Source organism: Tachypleus tridentatus, chromosome 13 (genome assembly GCF_004210375.1).
Source record: "Tachypleus tridentatus isolate NWPU-2018 chromosome 13, ASM421037v1, whole genome shotgun sequence".
Lineage (NCBI taxonomy): Eukaryota > Metazoa > Arthropoda > Merostomata > Xiphosura > Limulidae > Tachypleus > Tachypleus tridentatus.
Window position 1 is genome coordinate 118679153 of NC_134837.1, and position 25773 is coordinate 118704925.

The 25773-nt window shown below is 35.8% G+C and overlaps 1 protein-coding gene across 2 annotated transcripts in view; it reads left to right on the top strand.

Moving 5' to 3' along the window:
* Positions 1-21929, top strand: part of LOC143236777 (uncharacterized) — a 46005-nt gene extending 24076 nt beyond the window's left edge. For both annotated transcript variants that reach the window (XM_076475321.1, XM_076475322.1), the window contains exons 3-5: positions 15565-17677; positions 19764-19938; positions 20577-21929. In XM_076475321.1, coding sequence (XP_076331436.1) covers positions 15565-17677; positions 19764-19938; positions 20577-20657 — 2369 coding nt within the window. In that variant the 3' untranslated portion in view covers positions 20658-21929. The remainder of the gene's footprint in view (positions 1-15564; positions 17678-19763; positions 19939-20576) is intronic.
* The last annotated feature ends 3844 nt before the right edge of the window (positions 21930-25773 follow it).

The following is a 25773-nucleotide window of genomic DNA, read 5'->3' on the forward strand; positions in this document are numbered from 1 at the left end:
GTTACTATTAAACCTATGGTAAATCTGAACAATTGTTGCTCTTGATGGCGGACCCTTCACCCCAGTAGCACAGCGGAATCTTTCTAACAGTGTTCTGCACCTAATCCTTCCAAGTCGAATTTCCCGACAAACAAAGAACTTTAAAATCAGTTAAAAAAATTTTAACCTATTTATAAATCGTGATCCAGATGATAATAGAATTTCAGGTTTTTCTGTTGGGAAGTCAAAAGATCACTTAAGTAGGGCGTTAGTTACACTTAGCTTTATCAATTCATCCAAATAATTTTTTTTTGGGGGGTAGCCACGCTTTGTGTGATTAGAACTTTCGTGAATGATGTAAAATGACTGTTTAGAGGTAAGTGAAGTTTTTGCACTCTAGACAGAAACCCTTTTGTATAAAATTTGTAATAAATTAATATCAACACTTTCTGATAAATTCGCACAAACACTGTTATCCCTCTAGATTTGTTAGTACAAACTGACACCACAATTGTTTACTACTATTACCTATAACAACAGCAATAGCTTCTATGTTACAATTCAAAGTGAGAGCAACACGATTTATTCTGAAATTCCACTCAAAAAACCCTGTTTCCCTAGTGTTTCTGGATCTATTTAACTTGCATTTTCCAGGGAACATCGGGAATTAGAATTCTCACGCGCTATTTGGTTTAGAATTTAGATTTAATTGGCGCAAATGTGCCCATCTGGGATCTTTTAGTCCTTGTAAAAAGAGGCATTTACTGTAATAAATACGTTTCTTATTGATAAAAAATAAATTGATGTTGATGGATCTGTAGTAAACTTCGAGTCTTGCAGTGCTAAAGTTCGAGGTTCAAATCCCCGCTGTAGATAGACCCCGCTCTATAACTTTGGGTCAAGTACGAACAAAGAGAGTGTTTAATGCAGAAACTAAATACTGCTGATAATTTAGTTGTTGTTTCTGTTTACATAATATACCTAATACAACTTTAAATGTGCGTCTGTATACAGACTGGACAGAATGTGTTTAAATACTGAAGATAATCTAATATGTCTCTTTAAAATTTAGTTCACGTAGAAAATGACTTCCGACTCGGAAAACCAGTGATTTCAAGTGGAATTATTTTTGCTATGATTGTTTCTTAAAATGTTTTCTGTGAATTCGTCCGGTTATTGAGCACTCTCAGGACAAACCAGGTTCTGTGACACTATTTCTGAATCAAGACATTAACCCTACTACCACAGTTCGTTACACATCGTTGCTAATAAGTCGACTCATCCTTTTTTTTTTCTTCTTACACAGATTTAGGCTTACCGAAGTAGAAAACTAGCTTTAGTATATTAAGAGGTCCTAAGAGTCCTGAAGTATCTTATATTTATCTGTAATTAATCTCAAGCTGCGAGGGCTCTCATCTCGTTTCTCATAATCCAAAATAACCTTTGCTTTTAACCGAGTTCATAGAACTCGTGAGTGTATATCCGGAAAACAATAACAGTTCAAGATTTTTTTAAGCCTAATGTTTTTTGTCTGTAGAAAATCCAGTAATTTAACCGCAAGTGACACGGACAAAATACCCTTTAATTAGTAGCTGTCTTGTAGATAGCTATGCTATTTAAGCCATCTCGTTTTAAACGCATTTTTATAGTATGCCAAATGTAAATATAGAAATATGTATAGTGTTAGTTCATTCTTCATTCGGATTAACGAATAAAAAGACGGCCTAAATAATATCTTAGTTTAGGAAAGGTCTGCACTAAATGGTTTCATTTTGCCTTTGTTATTTTTGTTACCCAACGAATCTTTAAGGAACTACGCGGTAGTTTTAACGGTAGATGAAGTCCAAGAACCAGGAAATTCTACTGCCGTCGTCGGATTTGTTCACCAAAACAGGGGGTTAGTAATCTATGTCATTTATCTTGCAGGCCACTTATGTTGTAAAATATCTCTGATTGTTTTAGCCAAGGCGAATTTCTTAAGAAGAACCTGGAAACAAAAAGAGAACAAAAGACATTTTGGGGTACATCATGTTAACGTAATCTTGCGCCTGCTGAGTCCGGAAATGTCACTTAATATCTTTGCTCAGTTCTGAGTTTTGAGATTTGCTAAAAACAAAATCGCCGACAAATAGCAAGTTTATGTCATTCTTTTCATGTAGTTCTTGGTGTAATCCTTCTGAAGGACGTTGTATCAGTAATATCACATCTACCGAATACTAGGGACACGTACCATATAAACAAATACGAAATGACTGATTATATTTATTATACCTTGTAGCTTGCATTATAATACCTAATATACGTCATCTTCGTCTTGTATATTACGTAAAGCGTATGGGTCAAGGGTTATAAAACGTAAGTACTTTATGAGCACCCAATCAGCACAAATAATATACCCAAACTACAGTTCGAGCTATCAAGATATGCCAGAGAAACACAAACTTATTTTTATTGGTAAGGAGATAGATCAAAGAAGCGTAAACTTGTTTAAACGAACATCTCATTTCACCAAACATTCTCGTTCGTTTAGCTGTGACGGCATTATAATGTGACGGTCAATCCTACTATTCGTTGGTAAAAAAGTAGTCCAAGAGTTGGCGGTTAGTGGTGATGACTAGCTGCCACCCCTCTAGTCTTACACTGCTAAATTAGGGACAGTTAGCTACAAATAGCCCTTGTGTAGCTTTGCGCGTCACATAATAACGCCCTCACGACTGAAAGGGCGAGTATGTTTGGTGCGACATAGTAGGAAATAGAGACAACCTTTGGTTAAAAAATTTGGAGGATTTGAGTTTAAATCAGCGGCTAAATTATTTGGAAATAAATAACTGGTGAGAGACCGATACACCTACAGTATACAGTATATCGTTAACTTTTACCTTCTAGACGGCTAGAATTCTAAATAAATAAACAAACTAAGACAAAATCGGTTCGGCAGCTACTAATTTACAAAGAACTTACTTATTCGTAATAGAAGGACTCTAAAACTGTCGTGACATTTTTTAAAATTCAGTTCAAATACAACATGTAAAGTGCCTGGCGTGCCTGGAATGTCAATACGAGGGTTCATGGTTTATATCCCGTTTCCAGAATATTCACTCCTTCCTTTAAGTGCGTTATGGGAGTGACAGTGAAACCTCTACCTGATTAAAATTGCCTGAAAGTTGGCGGTGGTTGCTATTTACTTGACGTCTTCCTTCTGTCAGTTCAAAATTCGCGATTACTTTGGGAATGTGGGCCCGGCATGGCCAAGCGTGTTAAGGCGTGCGACTCGTAATCTGAGGGTCGCGGGTTCGCATCCCAGTCGCGCCAAACATGCTCGCACTTTCAGCCGTGGGGGCGTTATAATGTGACGGTCAATTCCACTATTCGTTGGTAAAAGAGTAGCCCAAGAGTTGGCGGTGGGTGGTGATGACTAGCTGCCTTCCTTCTAGTCTTACACTGCTAAATTAGGGACGGCTAGCACAGATAGCCCCGAGTAGCTTTGTGCGAAATTCCAAAACAAAACAAATTGGGAATGTGGCCCGTGAGTAGCTAACTTTACGCCAGTTTCTAAATAAATAAACGTCCTTTTATTATTATTATTTCCGTAGAGTTCGAGAACGTTCTACAAACGTAATATATTTGGAGCTCCTTTGAAATGGGAACTACAGGTGACGAGCTGCGAACAAAATAACTTTTTTCAGGAGCGTCCGTCGTATTATTGACATGGTTTTCCTGCTGTATGTGATATATGGGTAGCTTTCACAAGTTTTACTTTGGTTACCCTTATTATTTAAGGAATGGACATAAGTTGTTGATCAGTATCTCGGTAGAGCGACCTCTGGTATATAAATTTTATAGAATTAAAAATATATTTTTCTGATAACTATACAATATATGATAAAATATGCTTATTGGTACGCACGCGCAGTGTTTGTTTCTTCATAGTTTTGTAACGCCACGAAACAGTGTCGACCGACAAAAATTTTATTCATGATGTAAATATTTCTTTAGCTTATTGCCACATGATGGAATGTGGGGAGCGCCCTCTCTTGATTCAGAGGTACTAGCTGGAATGTCAACTTTCTTGATAACATACCGACGTTACCTACCTAAAGCACCTGTTAGGTACAGGAACACAGTACTCTACTGCTCGTCACGTGGCTTAGTTACACGTTGGAACCGCCCGTCCAGAGGAAAGATGAATAATTAGAGCTTAACATGAAATTTCTTCTCTTAAAAAATTAAATAAAAGTTTAAAGTTTTCAACCCCCCCATCACATACGATACATTAAACCAGAGGTTGACAAGGGGATATATTTTTTCAAAGTGTTGATGGTGAATATTGGAAGAAAATTTAGTTTGCAGCTAATGGTGATTATGGCCAGGTACGTTATGTTGATCGATTAATAAACAGTTTGGGTTGATCACTGGTTTAAAATGTGTCTAATTTAATGAATTATCTGAACTTTAAAAGTTTACAGAAACTCTGTGATGTAATAAATCAAGATTAGAGAAAACTTTTATAACAAACAGCATCTGAAAATCGAATATTTGAGTATATATTTAGTTTACATATACGAAAAATATATATTGTTCTAATCGTATTACTGTGTATCCGTTACTTGTTTAAAAGTAAACTTCAATCTGGATATGTTACAGTCACAATATTTTTATTTTTTACTTTCACTTAGACAAGTAGTACCAGCTTCTGCTTCTTTTTAATGTGCATATATGTACTGAGCCAAATATAAACTTAAGATTGATGGGTGGTATTAGTTTGGGGAACAGGTTCCCTTGAGAACTAAAGAGATACTGTATGAATTACAACTTAGTTTTAGGCACTAACAGTAGAAACTTGTAAATTTAAGGCTAAACGAAAATTTCGACCCTTCACATTCAAGGATATGTGTTTAAGGATTTTTTTTTTTTTTAACAATGCAGACTTACAACGCTAGAAACCAGGTTTCTAGACCCATGGTGGGCAAAGCACTGATAGCCCCCTGTGTAGCTTTGTGCTTAGTTACAAACAAATATTGTGCTAACAGTGAACCATTTTCGACATGTTGTGTTCACACGCCTAAATTAAGCCTAACCCTATCTAAGTATAACAATACGTACGATACATAAAATCCGAAGCTTGTTAAGAACAAAAAGTGGCTTTTCATCTAACCTCGAGTAAGTCGTTGGCCTTGCCCCGCCATGTTTTTTTTGTTGGTTATTGTCTCTTATTCTATACCCTGGACCACCTAATGAAACTAGAAAGCTTGTTGCGTGAGTTTCTAAACCAGTTTTATTGCCATCAAAACTTTTATTTGTATCCACCTACTCTATACAGCAGCCAAGAGAAGTTGATACAGTGTGTCAATTTCTAGGGGAGATAGTATACCATTGTCCGTTGTCAAGGCGACAAATCACCATTGTTTCGTATACAAAATATTTTGTATAGAGTGTACTTTAAACGTAGCTCAGTACTACTAATAAAGACGTGTATTAATTCCCTTTTAATGCCAGAAACCGAGTTCGTGGAAATAATGTAAAAAAATATCGAGGTCACGAAATTCCTTATTGTTGAAATACAGAGTGAACTGAATATTGAAGAGGTGTGTTTTTAACTTATTGTAACACATTGAATTAAAAATGTAAGAGGAAATAAGCTGCTGCTTTTTGTGTGTTATCGAGGTCATTGGCTGTTTGTTCATGTTAAACGCCACACTGTGGCCGTATTAAGAAATAATAGACTTACTTTCCTTGCATGAAAAGGCAAAGAAAAACTGGAAAATAAGTCCTAAGAAAATTATATATACTTTTGCTTTGATCATACAGTAGATCAACAGTAAATCTACGGACTTGTAGCATTAAAATCTATGGTTCGATTACCCGCGAATAGCTCATTGTATACGTCTTCGCTAAATAATAAAAACTTTTGCTTAGGTTTATAAGTTGGCCAAATGATCAGAAGTCAATTTTGTGTGATAATACCAAGAATTTTGGTTCTTTTTAATTAATAAAATAACCTATAATGATTCTGTACACCACAGATAACCCAGCCTTTTTGTGCCTGTCGCCAAAAACCTATACGCCCCCGAATGGTGGCTTCTCTGGAAGTTGCAAGCTATCAGCACGTCCCCTAGTGACGACTGCTTTGTGAATTGTTAACATTCGGTATGACTCTGATAGTGACTACGTTTTAAGTTGACCCAGAATATCTTAGTTGTATGGTATTTGTACTGGCGAAAGTTCCGGGAGTTGTTTTCCAGAAACTACACTGTCTAAGATCGTCTTCCTGATTGTTTTCAGTAGAAAGCAGCAGGTGACACCACAAGCTAGCTACTCAATTGGTAGAGATGGTTAAGACAGAGGAAAGAAAACCTGAAAAGCATTGATGATTAATGGACTGCATCTGTTTAGGAAGTTTTGGATGGCATGCTACCCTTATAATAATTAACTTTGACATGAAATCTGAATAAACAGAATCGTACTAAATGTGCTAGACAGACAAATTCCACTAAAGAACGCATTGTAAATGTATATAGTTAAAACAATACTATTTAAAATATTGTACTTGTAGTTTTCCCATACATCTGAAAAGTAAATATTTGGTTCGCAAGAGATTTAAAGAGTTACAGCTTTAAATATGCTTTTATCTGAGTGTTTCCTTGGTTGCACGTAACTGCTTCAATCAAATTTATCATTCAAACTTCGTGCCCACCGTAATTATGCGCCCCCTAGTGGCTTAGCGGTATGGCTGCAGACTCACATTGCTAGAAACCGGATTTCGATTCTCGTGGTGGGCAGAGCACAGATAGCCCATTGTGTAGCTTTGTGCTTAACTTCAACCAGTCAAACCAGACGTATGTTATTATAAACTGTCCTCATTAAAAAACAGAGTAAACCCTGATGTACGTACATGACGTTAGTACGGCTTTAAGAAGAACTGCCAGAACTTTATTCCATGAAAACCTTTTATGGACTTCTACTCATAGTGGACTTTCTTGTTGAGACCTAAAAACCTCGAGTTTTTTTGTCGACAATTGTAGACAAGATTTTTATATACGTTCGGGCAAAATGTCTACTTACACTATAACATTGTAACACTGCCAGACACGGAAGAAAAACCACAAAAACCATCTAACTGGACTTTTCCCATGTGAACTAGTGACGATGACCCTTCTTCACGTTAGTGCTATAAAAATCTTAATAACATTTAAACTGTTGCCACCATCAATTGATGCTGGTGCCTACAACATACCTGCTGTTTAAGGGCTAAAAACCTTCGAAGACATGTTTTTACTTTTAGTGGTCTCAAGACGATTAATGTTCTTGTTGGCGAGTCTTAGAAATTTCCCATAGAAAAAAACATTTTAACTGGACTTCTACCTGTGGTAACCTAAAGGTAATATATCTTGTTAAAGACGACACCGTATATCAGTGGAAGAAATTCGTTTATATGTTATAACCGTTGTTGAGGACATTTTCAAAACTGAATCCCATTGATCCGTAAACACAAGGGCGACACTTGGTAAACATTAAATTATAGGATTCACTTTCAATATAAATTGGTATCGCAGTTTGTAATCAGAACAGCTATCGTCACGAGTTTTGGTTCACTGGTTTGGATTCATCCGTTTCGTGTTTTGAATGTCACGTTCAACACGTTTTCGTGAATAATGATCCAATTACAGTTGAATTTGACAGTGATCTTCAGTTTACAGATTTCTAGTAAACTGCAAGGTGGCTACTTCCTTCAGGCATAAAGCACTGAAGGTGAACATCCTTTTTATGATTCTTTATCCATTGTTAGTCTTAGCTGAAAGCGTTGTAATTATTTATCTCCGAATCATATTTGTATGTTTTACACAGGGTCTGTCTCTTAATCATCATTGCTGCCCGGGTATTTGTTTTATTCATAAAATACCCGGCATGGTCAGATAATAAGGGCGCACGACTCGCTTTCTGAAGGTGGCAGATCCGAATTCTCGTCCCATCAAACATGCTCGCCCTTTCAGCCGTGGGAACGTCATGATGTTTCGGTCAATCCCGCCATTCGTTCGTAAAAGAGTAGCTGAGAGTTGGCTATGGGTAATGATTACTAGCTGCCTACCCTCTAGTCTTACACTGCTAAATTAGGGAAGGTCAGCACAGATGACCCTGAGGTAGATTTGCACGAAATTCTTAACAAACGAACAAATATTCGTAAATTGTTAAGTTCCGCAAACGTTGATAATAAAGATGATAGCAATGGACTCGACTTTTTAATGTGATGACCGATCGAGTACACATAACAATTAACTAGCGGAGAAAAAGGGACAGTCCACCAATTTGCACAGTTCCTGCACCAGGGTAAGAAAATAGACGGTCCACCAATTTGCACAGTGCCTGCATCAGGGTAAGAAAAGAGACAGTCCACCAATTTGCACAGTGCCTGCACCAGGGTAAGAAAAGAGATAGTCCACCATTTCAGTAACATCGACGCCTGACAGTATTTAGATAAAATATTATGTAAAAAAAGCACATGCCAGTAAATAGAAATGTTTGCCATTCGAATTTGTTAGGAGGGCGCTTCCGTAGGCCTATATCTACAGTAAATAGAAGCTTTATTATCAAATTATTAAGCAGTGTGTTTAGAGCAGTGGTTCCCAACCTTTTTTATGCCCCGCACCCCTAAAAAATTTTAATATGTTCTCGCACCCCTCACAGTAATTATTTATTTTAGAATAAAGGTGAAGGTGACCAAAAAAAAAAACGCTTTCTCGCACCCCTGGTTGGGAACCACTGGTTTAGAGGAACATGTTTGTTGTGAGGTGTTTACAGGTCAAATGTTCTTTACAGAAAAAAAACTACTGTCCTTCTGAATTATATGCAAGCCTCCCTGGCACTTAATGACGCCAAAGGATCAGAATAATAAGTGAAACTATTTGCAACTGTTTTTGAATATTTTCGAAACTTTTCCATTAAACTAAATTTTTAAATATTCAAAATTTTGTAGAAGCGTTTCGAAAAAATGATGCTCCTGATACCTTGAAGTATTTTACCCAAAATATTTATACTCTGCTTTGTAGGGTATCGTGTTAAAATATAGAAGAAGAATATTCTATATTTTATCAAATTTATAAAAAAAACGTTCTTTTGAATGAAAAGTATCCATTTACTTCTAGAATTATCGATAATGCCCACGCTGACCCCCCCCCCCATCGTCCTTTTAACTTACATTATTCTGCTACACATTGTCTGTAAACCTATGAACTCCTTGGTTAGACTTCCAACTAACCCACGATTCAACATTATTCAAATTACCTCATTGGTTATTTGGGGTTTTAATGTTGTTTTTTTCATTTTCGAAGAAGAAATAACATGCACTCATGCCGGTATTAGCTTCGATGAAAAACTTTTACTATATAAGGCAACGTTCTTATAGTCTGACAAACCTCTCGGTACAAGAATTGATAAAATGCTCTTAACATTTTAGTATCTTTTAGATACGATTCATACTCGCGATGGAACCATTGTGGTATCTTTTAGATACGATTCATACCCGTGATGGAACCATTGTGGTATCTTTCAGATACGATTCATACCCGTGATGGAACCATTGTGGTATCTTTCAGATATAATTCGTACTCGTGACGGAACCATTGTAGTATCTTAGATGTAATTCGTACTCGTGACGGAACCATTGTAGTATCTTAGATGTAATTCGTACTCGTGACGGAACCATTGTAGTATCTTTTAGATGTAATTCGTACTCGTGACGGAACCATTGTAGTATCTTTTAGATGTAATTCGTACTCGTGACGGAACCATTGTAGTATCTTTTAGATGTAATTCGTACTCGTGACGGAACCATTGTAGTATCTTTTAGATGTAATTCGTACTCGTGACGGAACCATTGTAGTATCTTTTAGATGTAATTCGTACTCGTGACGGAACCATTGTAGTATCTTTATAGATGTAATTCGTTCACGACGGAACCATTGTAGTATCTTTATAGATGTAATTCGTTCACGTGACGGAACCATTGTAGTATTTTTTAGATATAATTCGTACTCGTGACGGAACCATTGTAGTATCTGTCAGACAGGAGTTACACAAGCCATTGAGAAGGCCTACAATTTTCAGGAGTTCGTCTAAGCAAAGTTTGATCAATCAACTTCTTCATCAGGACTTGGTCCATGCTTTAGACTATGGGGTTTCAGCGTTGGAAAAAAAGTTTGGTTATCCCCATTAGGTTCGTTGATGTTTCTTTTAAGCCAAAATGAATCTCGCGTATCGCGAGATCCCCCTTCAAATCAATTACAAATTCGGCTGGAAAGAATGAATGCTAAACAAAAATACTACAAAAAAGCATTGGAGAATCCTGGAAGGAGTTCGTATTAGCTTTTCAATATCTTAGAAAGTTAACCAATATACTCACAGCTAGCCTTGAAAACGTATCGTGTAGATGAATTCGGAACTTTGTGGGTAAAGAACATGGGTCTTACCACTTAATTAAGCGGCGGTTGCAAGCACGCTGGCACGAGCGTTATTGGTGCATAGCTGAAGAGATGATTAATATCCACTGGTTTAGATTTCATTACGCGGTTATTCTCAATCATATAATTTGTTTTTATCGCAACACGATTTTTTATTAGTACCTTATGGTCCTTGTCTTTATCACTCTTTTAAACGGTTTTAGTTCACTTGTTATGCACTTAACTATTTATTTATGTTTTCTCCCCTTCCAAAACCATGTGCTTCCTCGAGCGTGACCTCACATCCACAATCGGTTAACTGCTTGGCTTGGCTGACCAATCAGTTAAGCTTCCGTTTAGCATACGCTACGTGGTCCAAGTTGAGTGTCGTATTTAGAGCGGGCCGGTTTATTTTTCATAGTTGTAGCACAACTACTAAGTAACATTACTCTCTCTTCTCTGTGTTAGCGAAAAGCCATCTTGGAAATCAATGGTTTTCAAGTCGTTTCTTAAAGGTTGAGGTAAGTGAGTGAAACTAAGGTTCATCTTCAACAGATAGTTGTGTACCAGTTTTATATAGTATTTTAATTTTTCCTCTCAGTTCTGTCAAAATTTAGCTGGCGTGTCCACCCATTTCTGTATAACTTCCTGTATTCTTTACCCTCACTTATTCAGTTGTGTACGATTTCACTTGTCCAACGTTATCACCGTAAAGGGAATTTACTACAATTTTTATATTAAAGTTGCCAACCTTCAGAGAAGCTTCAACCATGTTAGAGAAATATCGTGTGAAGTTAAAAGAACCGGAGATTAGCTCGCCAATGAATTGAATATCGTTTACTGAAAACCTTTTCCGTTAGTACACTTTTTGCTATCGCATTTTCATTCTGTTTGAGTATACTAGTTTTACTTTAGTCATAACATACTCGAGCGACAAATCATACTCTATGTAACATGAATTATGTAAATAAGGTTTTCGTTTAGTTTTGATTTACTGTAGGGCTCTACAACTAACAATGTACCTACATTAGTGATGAAACTTTAGACGTAACGCACAACTTAATTCGCCTCTGTTGGTATTCAAAGGGTTAGTAATATTAAATTCACATATTTGTAAACTATACCAGTCAAGCTAATCAGTTTTAACTATTATGAAAATTAACTTGGTTTATGAATATGAGTGAAGTGTTAATTGGAATAGCCTTGAGCGATGTGTTATGGTTTCCCCTGTTAAGCATTACTTTGTACATCGAGAGAATATTTTAGGTCAATGTTTGTCATTAATACCACGAAGGGAAAATGTCTCGTCTGCATGATTACTCGTTTTCGCTTTAAAACACACTTTTGATGTTGCATCCCTGTTCATAAATACCGATTTTTGAAAAATATTGGCGTTATTTTGATGAGGCATAAAATATATATAGTTTGTGAAAAATTAAAATTATAAAACTTGAATGACGTGATGAAGTCCACCATTAAATTTTTCTAATTTCTATAAATTATTCAAGTTTTCTTGAACGATGATTAAATCGTGGAAAATTGCATCGTCAGTTTTTGTGTGTGTTCAGACAAAACTTTATTTTATCTTCATATAAGTATTTCTTCTGTATTTTCCAGTCATTTTTTGAAAAAAATTGTCTCGTATTCGACTAAAAGTGTTTAACAATTGTTTTCATAAAGTAGTCATTTCGTTCTAATGAGATGTCAGTTTTATACAACTAAGTGCCTGATTTTTGTGTAGCAATGTGTAACTTCTCATCTTTAAAAATACAAATTATAATTACCAAATTACCTAAGTAATTAGATTCTTGCTTTGAAACAAACTTTTAAGATGTTTTCAAAAAAGAATAAAAAGTGACTATATAAACTATTTGAGTGAGATATGGTTCGTGTCCCGAGTTAGACTGCACATATGCTATTATGGTTTAACCTAACTCTTAATCTCTTGTCTGATGTAAAACAAATAGATAAGTAAAACTTCGTAGGGTTAAATCGTCCATTTTCGATGTAAGTACGTAAGAAACGCCAGTAATAATTAATGGTATTAATAGCAATAATGACGGTATTTTTGTATTTCGCTTTACTATTTTTGTTATTAGGGACCTTGATGCCAACAGTATTGAATCCACAACTAATTTGGTGCACAAATAGTCTTAAAAAATCCATCGGTAGTTTTAGGGTTAGCCATGTTTTCAAAGTGTTTAGGCCTCGAGGCTGTTCTGAAACCACAGGGTAACACATTAATACTATTCACTGTTTTGATTACAAATCGGAAACAGTTAACCAAAGGTAGCCAGTTTTTTTTAGATGTGGCATGTTATATGGTAACGTGTATTGTTTTCAAAACTTTATCAACTGGTTTTTGTTCCATGTCACAAGAGGAAAAGTAACAAGAAATCATTCATCCTTAGAACAATCGATGTAATTATTACAGTTACAAATTTCTGTTTTAGCAGTTAATTTACTAATACAATACATTGAATCGCGCATTTCATAAAATGCAGTGTAACATACCCATCAAGTATTCACCGTCTGTAGGGGGAGGGAGGTGTGGGAGTTGAAATAGTTCTAATTTTTTTGTCCTTTTCTTGCGTGATATCGATCCTATGACACCTCTTCTATTGATATTTCTATAGTCTGAAACTGAAAGAACCTGTGTGTAGTCATAAACAGCCTTTGTATCGGTGAGATAACAACAGTTAAAACACAAGATCCGTATTTTCTTCGAGAGCTCTGTATACGCATGTTACGATTTCTCTTTGATAACACGCCGCTTACAATAATCATGATTCCATTCTAGGGTGAAAAAAAACTATCTATGAGGTTACCATTGTGATTAGCGCATGCGTGGAAACGCAAAATTGACCCTGAGTCGTAATTCTGTCAACTAACATTTCTGGACGTAGTTATTTCTTGCCTACCTATTAGAGAAAAGTAATTAGTGAACCTCTTTCCTCATTGTATCTTGATCTGATTTTTACGAAATGAGCATCTGTATAATGGATGACGCAACCCCCAAACAGACACCTGATGTTTGGACTAATCAGAAAAGTGATATTTTTCCGTTATACTTTTGCAACTATTACTGTTAAGCCTAAAGTTTAAGAATCAATACTTTCTCACTAGTTTGTCTTAACACTAAGTTTCTTTATATAGAACTTAAAGATAACTTAGAAATGACCATAAGTAGTTTTTGATATACATGTAATGTTAATAATATATTCTGTTTAGCGTGATTTTATATTAACTGAATTTAAACTAATAGTTAAGTTCAAGTAGAGAAATTAATCTTTAAAACATGAGCAGACAATAAACTGCTTGATTCTTAAACTTTTAGGATTAACAGTAATAGTTGCAGAAGTATAACGGAAAAATATTGTTTTCTGATTAGTCCAAACATCAGGTGTCTGTTTGAGGGTCGCGTCATCCATGACACAGATGCCTGTTTCGTAAAAATCAGATCAAGATACAATGAGGGAAGCAGTTCACTAGTTATTCAACATGTTTTATGACTTATTTTAGTGTGAAGACAAACTACTGCTTCAAGAAACAATTATAATTGGTTCCTAGATGTTAGGCTTAACAGTAACAGTTGCGGGGATATAACGGCAAAGTACCGACATGTTTCAACATGGGTATGAAATTTAAATTTCATTGTAGAATGTAGTATTTAACCCTAATTACCTATGAGATGCAATGAGTTTGAGTCCCGTTGGAGCAATGTGACACTCGTTATTTTTGGGACGTGAACATGTGATAATTACAATCAGTCTACTGTTTGATTAGAGTAACAAAAGAGTTGGCGGTTGATGCTTTTCACTAGCTGTATTCCTTCCAGTATGAGTTCTGCATTAGGGATGGTTAACGCAAGTAACCCTTGTGTAGCTTTGCGCCAACATAAAAAAAAAAAAAAAAACCTTAAGAAAAGGTGGGGTCGGGATTGAGGGGAATAATGCTTATTTTTGAAACTAATTATATTGTTTGTATCACATCTTCATAAAAAATGTGCTCAATACTTTTTGGGCTGTAGATGCACTATAAGAGCACAGAACGACATTTTGTGGCCTTGCGAGAATTTCCAAAATAATGAAACTGTACAGTCAGAATATATTTGTGACTAGCTAAAATTCTACTTGTGAGACTTGTTAAAACTTTGAACCTACAACAGAAACTATAGCAGTTTAAAAGTATTTCAGTTCATACCAAATCCATATGATACTACTTTGGTAAAACCAGTGTACAAGACGTTCTTGCTCAATTGAATCGCTTATGTAGCCACCTATGAACATATACGTGAACTACTGTTATGTTATTTCGTAGGATAATGTGTATGTATGTATTTGATCGAACTACGTTGTATTTAAAGTTGCTGGCCTAATTTTCTGCATCGTCTTTACCATTACGAATTTTAAATACAGAAAAAAAAAGTGTAAACAGAAATCCACGGTATAAGTATTACGCCTTTCAATCTGAGGTGACCGAAAGTTTTAGTAAATAAAATTCTGCATATTTAGGCTAAATTCAAGTGCCTTTAATAATGACAATATTCTTTGAACAAATAGTGTTTTTAACAGTTTAAACTACACACTTTTCTTTCTTCTTAATTTGAATATTCTTCGCCAATGTGAAACTTTTACATTAACAAAGATCCTTCACATTTAATTACTTTAATATTATTCTATTAATTCAATAATACATTGTCACGTTTTGCTTTACACCTAGATTGTTTACAGTGAATGCTTTGTTCTAATATATAAATTAGTCTATGTTCGAAGTTATAATGATTGAACTTGTGGATTTACCATCGGTTTAAATACTTCAGTATTTCGTTTTTCCCCCCTAAGTCGATTGTTATGAACGTTATTTCGTATAATATTTATTGCTAACGTATACAAACTTTAAAACTGTCACTTGGAACTCGACCTATCTTGTAGGGATTTCTTGGGGTGAAAAATACATGGCGGTTGTAGGAAACAATATCCTCTAACTTCATTGAATTGCTTTAAAAACTCTTCGAATTTAGCATTCGTTTTAAGGTTAATGTTTTTTGTTGTTACTTTTACGAAACCATGCAGATTTATTTTTGATCAAATACAGATGTTACTTTACCAGTTACAAGTTTTTCAAATGAACTTTGTTTTTCCCTCTTCAGAACCAATCGATTCAACTTCTATCCTCCAAAACAAGCAAAACATCAAGAAATACTGGGAACAGATGATGATGGCTCATCAAGACTTTACTTCTCCCATTCAGATACAAGAAAATATTAATTATTCAAATCTGGACCATAAAGAAAAGTTACGTTATCAGAATAATCAAACCAAACTTGCTTGTAAGCCACAACTGAACGGAGACGTTTCTCACAAAAACACTGTATTTGTGGAACTTGACAATGACTTGTTTAAACGTTCTGTGCAGTATACAGCCGAAGTGAACAGTAGCGACAAGTCTTCTGAAAGACCGTTTGACACCTCTCAAGACTCTTCTCTGAGTAGTGATTTGTCAAGCGATAGTCTGCGGTCTCCATCAATAACTTGTACACACAAATTGTGTGACAGAGGTTTTACAGATGGTGACGTACCAAACCGTCCTGAGGACACTCGTATTAGTATCGAACAGAGAAATAACCTCAAGAACGAAGTTTTAGCTACAGGAGAAAAGACTGAAATTTTCACCCACTCAACTACGAATTGTTCCAAAATGGAAGAGAGTATCATTGAGCGGGAAATTCGGCTCCAAAAGATGAGAGAAGAAACTCTTGCTAGAGAAAGACAGGCTGTTACTCTGGGTCAAGCAAAGCAGTCTTCTCATAATCCTGTCAGCAGCAAACCTACACTAGTAGATAGTATTGTCCAAGAGTCTCCGAGATCAGTGGATCAACCAAAAATAAACGGTTCTAACGCTGATTACACCCCTGAATCAAAAATCGCAATGGAAATCAAACAGTTCAAAGAACGTGAGGAAGAACTACGTCACTTACGACAAAAAACTCGCCATTTTGGTGTAACTGAGGAAAATAACCACCTTACCAACGAAACTTCCCAGTCTGACTGTTCTGGAAGCTCTCACGATGACTACTTGTCTTCTGAACGACAATCGCCAGTTGTTCAGCCTAGTCAAAATAATGTCACTCGTACCATTTCTTTGGACGCTTTACACGGTGGTCAGCACTACAACTTGGGATTTGCTTTCGCCAGCAGACGGAAAGAGAACATAAAAGTCCGTCCACTAACAGACCAAGAGAATGAGGAAGAGACTCCTACATTTAAAACAATGAACGAATCTCCTGTGGAAAGGGAAATCCGTTTGGTTAAAGAACGCGAAGAAGCGCTGAGGAAAGAACGTGGCTCAACACCTCCAGTGACTTCGCAAAACAACGAGTGGAAGACCCCTCAAAGATACTCGCCAGTAAGCACAACAGGACTGAAGTCGGCCACGTTTCCTAATTTTGGTGGCAATACTCAGAAAATGTTGGCTGCATCAAGAATTCAGAAGGAAATCGATGAACAGACAGAACGCGAGATGGCACTTCGAGCAGGAGGTCATATTCAAACAATATCCAAAGAGCGAACTGATTCCAAGGTCACCCGTCTTGCTGATAAAGACTGTGAGAGAGTTTCGAGTCCAGCAGTACAACAACCGTGTAACCATACGAACACTCCAACCGAAAAAAATGACTCCCTATTCAGTATAACCCCGACATCATCACCAATGCAAGATCAAGTGCGTTCATTGGATAAAAGCAGTACTTGGTCACCTGCTACACAAGAACAAGGCCTGATAGTGGACAGTTCTCCACTAGCAGCTAAAACTCCATCTCCAGTTACTAATGGTCGTGCTCACAGACAAGAATCTAAAAAACTTCCTTCCCCGGTCAGTTCCATAAACTCTTCTAATGCAACCACACCATCAGGCCGAAGATTTATACAAAATCCAACAGGTACTAGGGGTATCAGCATGCAACGATTCATTGCTAGCCGAGGAAAGGAAGTTCGTGCCTTCTCCACGTCCAGTCTGAAAAGTCCCCCTAACTGTCAAGTAAATAACTACAATGGGTATGCGTCTCCGACGTACACCAGAAGCCCTTCAGCCACTTATCCAGCAAATCACACTAAAGGCTACTCTGATAGCCTGCCCCCTGTGGTGGTAAAAAGAGAAAGAAGAGAAGGAAGGCCACCTTCAGTTCTCAGAAAATCTCTTCCTTCAACAGAATCAAAAATCCAAGAAGAACTGAAGGAAATAAAAGAACGGGAGGAAGAATTAAGGTAACTTTTTACACCATCAGTAACCTAACAACTACTAATTAAGGTGGGAAACTTTTTACACCATCAGTAACCTAACAACTACTAATTAAGGTGGGAAACTTTTTACACCATCAGTAATCTAACAACTACTATTAAGGTGGGAAACTTTTTACACCATCAGTAATCTAACAACTACTAATTAAGGTGGGAAACTTTTTACACCATCAGTAATCTAACAACTACTAATTAAGGTGGGAAACTTTTTACACCATCAGTAATCTAACAACTACTAATTAAGGTGGGAAACTTTTTACACCATCAGTAATCTAACAACTACTAATTAAGGTGGGAAACTTTTTACACCATCAGTAATCTAACAACTACTAATTAAGGTGGGAAACTTTACACAATCAGTAACGTAACAACTACTAATTAAGGTGGGAAACTTTTTACACCATTAGTAACGTAACAACTACTAATTAAGGTGGAAAACTTTTTACACCATCAGTAACCTAACAACTACTATCACAGTAACAGTCTTAAAACTGGAATTAAGAAAAACTTGCTGGTCATAAGTATTGCTGTTTCTGTACTACGTTACTGATATACAAAGTTTGAAAGTAAACGCCTGCTACTGCCACATGCATACCTCTTTTCGAATAACCATTAAATAGAGTTTAACTTCAGTGTTTTTTTATTACTAGATTTTATTTAAAATTACCGTCTTTTACCAGTGAGTGAAATACAACGTCAGTTATGATTTGTACGCATGCGCTTTCTAACGTTTGGCTACGCAAAAATGATGTTGGATAGAAACATCCCATATTTTATCCGTTTTCCTGGTAATCTAGGATTATTGCTATTATCATTATTACTGAGAACAAACGTGTTACTTTTGAGTAAACTAGACATGGGTCCCGTTTTGTTACCCAAGTTATAGTAACAGTCTTGTAGTTTGACCATTGTAATGCCCCAAGCTTTTCTCGTGGCCGTACAATTAACTCTGAAAAGTTTTGTCACTAAGAAAGCCCTGCTCCTCTACAGTTAAAACCACAGTTTTTAAAAATGTTTTTAAACGTGAAGCGTCACAGAATTAACTGTCTGAAGGCATGTTGAAACCCACTTTTTTACTTATTTTTCTCTTGCTTACGAAATAATAAAGCAAAATATTATAAACTGGTAAGCTCGTGATGACAAATGAAGTGCATTAAAAATAATAATTTCAGCGCCACCTATTAACAAACACTTACAAATGTAAGATGTTTTACTTTCTACATTAGACTTGTTTACGCTGACCGGTTTTTAATGTTGTATTGCATAATATTGTTATATAAATAAATACTGAAAACCAGAATATTGACGGAGTCTTCGCGTGCGTTTACCTCTGCAGTATAACATCTAGATTAACTAAAACTAGTTGTCATGTTTTTCTTGTTTTCTTAAATCTCGCCAAATTACTATTGATTCGTAACTTGTAGCCCTCAGGACAGTTGTTACAACCATCAATTATACTAATTTTATTCAGTTTAAATATTCCAGGTCAAATGTCGATACTCGTCTATTTTTTTGTGTGTAAGAATCTTCATTAAAAAAAAACACAAAAACAAAGCAGTAGTGATCTCGTAGTGTTAGGTAAATCCAGTTGTTAAAGCGGATCTCTTTAATAGTTTAAAGTTTATAAATAATTGCACGTAGTAACTCTCTTCCTGGTTTTTCTTTTTTGTTGTGCAATCACGTTTTTTGAGTGGACTCCTGGTAGCTTAACGGTAAGTTTAATGGCTAATAACGCTAAAAATAGGAGTTCGAAAGCTGCAGTAGGTATAGCACCGATAGCCTACCGCATAGCTTTGCACTTAACACCAAATAGGCGTCAACGTACGTTTAATTGCATTGGTGAGGTAGTCTTTTTCTAAACTTTTAAATTTCCATTAATCTTATAATTTTCATACTTGTTGAATTACATCTTTGCCACCATTGTCTTAACATTTTTTAGATTTTCTAATGTATTTAAAGCACTTTTTGTTTTTCCTAACTTAAACAAAAATTTTGTTTTTTAACGTTCTTGTTTGAGCTTTAACATATTTTCTTGGAATATTTTTGCTCATAGACTTCAAAGGGCTCGTATTTTAGGAAGTTCTCAACCCAACCTTCACATGCTAGACGATGCCGATGACCAACCTGAAGTATTTGACCAGAAAAACTTCCAAATCATCAAAGAAAAGTCCAGTAGTAACCCTGACCTGTCCGTAATTGGTAACGAGGAAAGTCATATAGAGAAAAAGGTATTTTGATACAAGTTAAATTCCTAAAATTATCCTGTCTTGTATTTTTCCATCCTTTGACATTTTTATATAGTATCTGGTAAAATGTAAGGACTATAAAAATACAAGCTCATTATTTTCTAAGGACAATTAATAAATTAGTTAGAAGTGTAACAAACTTGTAGTTTTAATAAATTAACAGACTGACAGGAACTAGTAACATCTTAAAGTGTAAGGTTCATTACTCATGTATTTTACATGGAATTTGTTACCCGTAAACTAAAATCTATTACCTACTTCAATTCTGTTTTTGAACGCTCTTACATCCTGACAACAGTCCAGATAACCTGTGTAAATATTTTTATTAGTTTTTCTTGATAGAAAGTATTCTCAAAGTTCATTTATAACTTTTGACACAGTGCATGTAATAAAAAACCAAAACAAGATGGCATCTGTCGTTCGAAGCAAACTCCTTTCTTCATGATAAACTCGTTATTAATTGTGGGAATTTTTACCACGCACTGTGCAATCAGATGCGTTTATATTTCGGAAAGTCGCTGTATGTGCCTTTTTCTTTTTTTAACAAACATGTTAACATTTAGCATCTTGTACTGAAAGATGAGACTTCTTGGTTCTGAGCACTTGTTGGTTATTTCCAGGCTCCAAGCGGCCAAAGAAGGCGAAGTGTATTAATCGACCAGTGGGAACAAAAGATTCAAGAAGCTGAGGTTAAGACTTAGAGTCAATGAACCTGCCTCCAGCTTCCTCTACCCTTCAAACCTTCTTGTCACGAGAACATCCGTGTTTGAGTATTTCAATAGTTAACAACGATATTAAGTTATTTTTTTATTTGTTTGTTTAATTGTTAGCGAATAACCGTAGAAGTAGGTCTGTGTGTGAGACGTGTCATATTCTAGACTTGTAATCGTCTTGAATATGTTAAACTTGTATCAAAAACGGTAAAAACCTACATTTTTAGTTTAATAAAAACGTAGTCTTTTGATTTCAGTTACAACTTTCACACAAATATGGCCCAAATGTCAATACGGGCATCTATATTTTTCCCATATGATTTAAAAGAAAATAATAGCATAATAGGTTGTATAGCTTCAGCCGTGATAGAAAACATTAGATTACTTGAATAAAAGAGGTTATAATCAGAAGTGCACATTCTTTGTTTCTAATTTTTTTGTTGGCTGCGTTCACTTAAATTACTTTTTTTTTCGCCACTACATCTATTTCAAAAATTCTTTCTGTAACCATTGTTTGTTTTACGTTTGTTATTAATATTGTTGTATTTGTAATATCTTGTTTGTTTATAATTAAAAACAAGTACGTATGCAGTGGACCAACTGTTCGACTTCAGTCATAACAAGAACTGACCAGTTTTACAGTATGAAAACAGTGAAGAACTTGCTACACTTTTTTGTTTAAAATTATTTCTACATATTCTTTATAACACAATCTTGTTATTTTCCTATATAGACTCGGCTCACATCTACATATAGTACTTAAGCAACAAATATTTCTTAAAGAATTATTTGCTTCAACATAATGTTAGCTTGCATTTACAATTTGTTTGTTCTTAATCTATATTTACATGCAATCAAGTGACGTTTAGTGTCACGTTCGTGTTATACCAGATGTCCATACTTTAACGAACAACGTTTTTGAAATATGAATGGTTATTCCACACCAGTGGCCAGTGGATGTTAATTTCTTTTACACTCCATTAAAGTTTTTCTTATACTGATGTACAGAGTAATATAGCTTTCGTCTTTTTAAGAGACGAAACAGGTGTTCAGTTTTGTTGTCATTGTTTGTGCTAGTTAATTATCTAATGTCAGCAAGAGATTGTATTTCTGTGTATTTAATATCATTATAGTGCCTGATAACGACTTAATTTGTGTATGATGCTAGAATGTATGGGGAAAAATATTTTTGTACTAACTTGAATTCAAGTGCTTTCGAAAATTAAATATTAATCTTGCAAATAAAACCTTGTAAGCCTATTCTGTGACATGTTGTTAGTCCTTGTAATGGGAGACGTTGCAGCAAGGCCATGTGATTGTCCACATACACAAATATAACGCATCCTTGTTGGAAACAACGCCAATACTTAATAGATTGGAAGGATTAAGAGGCGAGATATTAAATTATGTTTAAAAACAATAAAAAATAAAGCTTATGGATCATTTAACTCGGCTCTGTATCCCATTGAAACGGAGAAAGTTTGAATTATTAAAATGGAATATTACAAAATTGTTTGTTTTTTCTAAAACGTCAAATTAAGTAAATATTCTAAACTTTTTCTACAAGTTGTAGTTAGTATCGCATGTACATCTTTTTAGTATGAATCTATTGGTTTCTGATGCAGAAAAATATTTTAATAAACATTTACGTTAAGTCAAACAAACCATTTGAAAATAAGTTGCAATTTTAGCAAATGGTTAATAAAGTTGACAATTATATTTCATTCGAAATTGTTCTGCATCAATGGGATATCGTGAGAAGCGCACAACAAGAACGAATAACTTATGGCCCTGTTAATTATATAATTCGGGTTTAAAACCCAATGCACAATTTATACAAATTATTTGATTGGATAAAAAACTAAATATCCTCTAAATTGCACCTTATTAAACTGACAATTTCTTAATGATCTGCCCCCAGTGGCTCAACGGTATGTCTGCGGACTTATAACGCAAAAATCCGGGTTTCGATACCCGTGGTGGGCAGAGCACAGATAGCCCATTGTGTAGCTTTGTGCTTAATTCAAAACAACAACAATTTCTTAATAATCTAGTGCAGGGGTCACCAAACGTTTTTCACAGGGAGCCAGATTACTTGGGAAATTAGAAGCGCGGGCCGCATGATCATTATGTTCAATATTCATAAACTAGAACGAAAGCTCTCTGTAAAAGACTTAACACTAAGTTTATGATGCCACATTAGCCATATGGGAGTAGCATGCAATACGCACATATAATAAAAAAACAAATACAGCCAACATATGTATTTACCAAAAGGTTATCAAAGAAGGTGACATTAGCAAAAACAATTGTCACATCGCACGTAATGAGTACATATCTGAATTTCACTAAGCCGCAAAAAAGTTTGTGAGATTTATGAAATTGGCTTTTGACTTTCAAAATATCTTCAATGTTCGGTTTTGAATTGCTTTCAAATGTTCATCAGTCAACCTTGATCTATGTACCGACTTCACATACTTCATTTTTGAAAATGCTTGTTCACAAACATAAGTTGTTCCGAACACTGATGCCATACCAGATTCGAACTGCTTCAGCTTTGGAAAATCATCTTCAGGTATGCAGCTGTAAAATGCAATAAGTTGTCCCTCTCTGTGTTTTACTTTCAACAAGTCATTTCCTTGCAAATCGATGACCTCCAGCTGAAGTTCCACTGGCACGTCATCAATGACACAATCAAAAGGATTTTGAAAAAGGAGAATGTCACTTTAGATTCTGTCGAGATCCGAAAATCTCTCTAAAAATGCTTATTTAAATCACCAATAATCTTTTTCTGAAACTCCAGGTTGACATCTTCTGTGATTCCAGCACGAAACTCATTGAAACAGTGAAAATGAGAGAGGTTTCTTCCTTCCAAATGTGCTTCAAACAATGACAGCTTTCTCCAAAATCCTTTAATGATTCTATAGAGAACACAGGCAAGGTTATTCTCCCCCTGAAGTTTCAAGTTCAATTCATTCATGTGGGATGTGATGTCAATCAAAATTGACAACCAGGTTTGATCCGACAGAAGTGGATCGGCTCTATATTTCTCGATAAGAAATATATCTATTTCTCTTCTCAGCTTATAAAAATGAGACAAGACTTTACCGCAGCTGAGCCACCTCACCGCCGTGTGATAAGACAAGTCACAGAAATCCGAATCAATTTCTTCAAGAAACGCCTTGAACTGGCGATGATTAAGTGCATGACCCTGAATGAAGTTCACTGCAGAAATGACTGGTTTCAGTACGCAAGAAATATCTAAGTCTTTTCCACAGAGTGCTTGCTGATGTATGATGCAGTGTATGAACAGAGCATTTGGGAGTTGAAGATCTTCCAACTGTTTCCTGATCAGCCCTACCGGACCCTTCTTTACTCCAGCCATGTTTTATCCTCCATCAACTGTTACACCTCTAAGCTGATTCCACTGAAGGTTATAGTCTTGCAAATTTTTATGCACTTCCATGAAAATTTCTTCTCCATTTGTTCTTCCGTGCATGCTGCAAACTGATGCCAACTCTTCCGTGATCTGAAAGTCCAAATTAACTCCACGAATGAACACGAGAAGATGTGACGTACTCGAGAGATCAGTAGACTCATCCAGTGCCAGAGAATACCATAGGGAGTTTCTAGCTTTTTGGCGTATCTGTAATGCGATGTTCTCTCCAAGTTCTTCTGCTCTCCATACAACTAAAGTTGCTGAAAGGCTGATACTTTCAAAGAAATTGTCTTTTTCAGGACAGCTCATTTGCTGCTTCCATCATACACTCTTTGATGAAGTTGCCGTCAGTAAAAGGTTTTCCTCGCTCTGCCATCCTATGCACTATTTTGTACCTTGTACGAGTGACAGATTCATTTTCAGCAAACTTTCTCGTGAAGAGATTCTTTTGAGATTCAAAAACACGTTTCATGGATTCAAATTTCTCAGAACGGAACTTTCCTGAAAATTTCAAATATGTTGATAGATGTTTTGTTTCATAGTGACGCCAAAGATTGTACTCTTTCAAAACGACAACACTTTCGGTGCATATCACTCAAGTAGCGTTCTGGTTTTTTTTTTCCACAAAGAAGTACTTTTCTCCCCATTCTTCATTGACAACACGACACTCAAAGTCCACTTTTCTTCTTTTAAAAGCAGCTACAACGATGGGTGAAAAAAAAACAGGATCTGAAAATGAAAAACAGTAAACGCTGTGAGAAAAGTATTGTACTGGTCCAAGAACGCACAAACAAAATATATTGAAACGTACGTTTGCCACGACACTTACCTAAGAACGAGTTACGAAGAGCGCATAACCCGACTACTAAGAGAAATGAGCTTGCTGAAGCGGTAACCCAAGGTCGCTGAATTTACAAGACGAGTCGATAGGACGAGGGTTAAGTCTCCACTTGTTTTCGAAATCCTAATGCTTTCATAGATACGTGCCTCGATATGAATAAACGGGCAGCAAGGACGAAAGAAGAATTTTCCTATTGGTTAAAAATGAGCGTGACAGCATTGCTTCTTTTTATCATAACGTCTTGTGTTTGCCAGCTTAAAGCGACCATCGGTGTGATTTATTTTGTCATGACAGTCGGACATTTGATGAAATGTCACTTTTTATTTCCAAGCGGCAAGCTGCTGACGGGCCGGACAAAACGACTTCAAGGGCCGTAGTTTGGTGACCCCTGCTTTACACCATATCTACCTAATAAGAAAACAATGTCCAACTTCATGTATTAAATCAGTGGCTCCCAACCAGGGGTGCGAGATAACATTTGTTTTGGCCACCTTTACCATTATTCTTAAATAAATAATTACTATGAGGGGCGCGAGAACATATTAATTTTTTTTTAGGGTTGCAGGGCATAAAAAAAGGTTGGAAACCACTGTATTAAATGGAATAATAGAGACATTATATTCCACATCTCGAAATCGGGTTCCTTATCAACTATTTACAAGTAGTAGATAAAACAGCTCACTACTTTGTTGCTTACATGCTGAAATCAAGCTACCAATATTATCTTCTACTTTGATAAGGACTAAATGAAGGAGGTCGTATTAATCAGTTTGTATTTGTTGTGACTAAAACTATTGGGTAAAGTTCATCTAAATTTTTAGTTA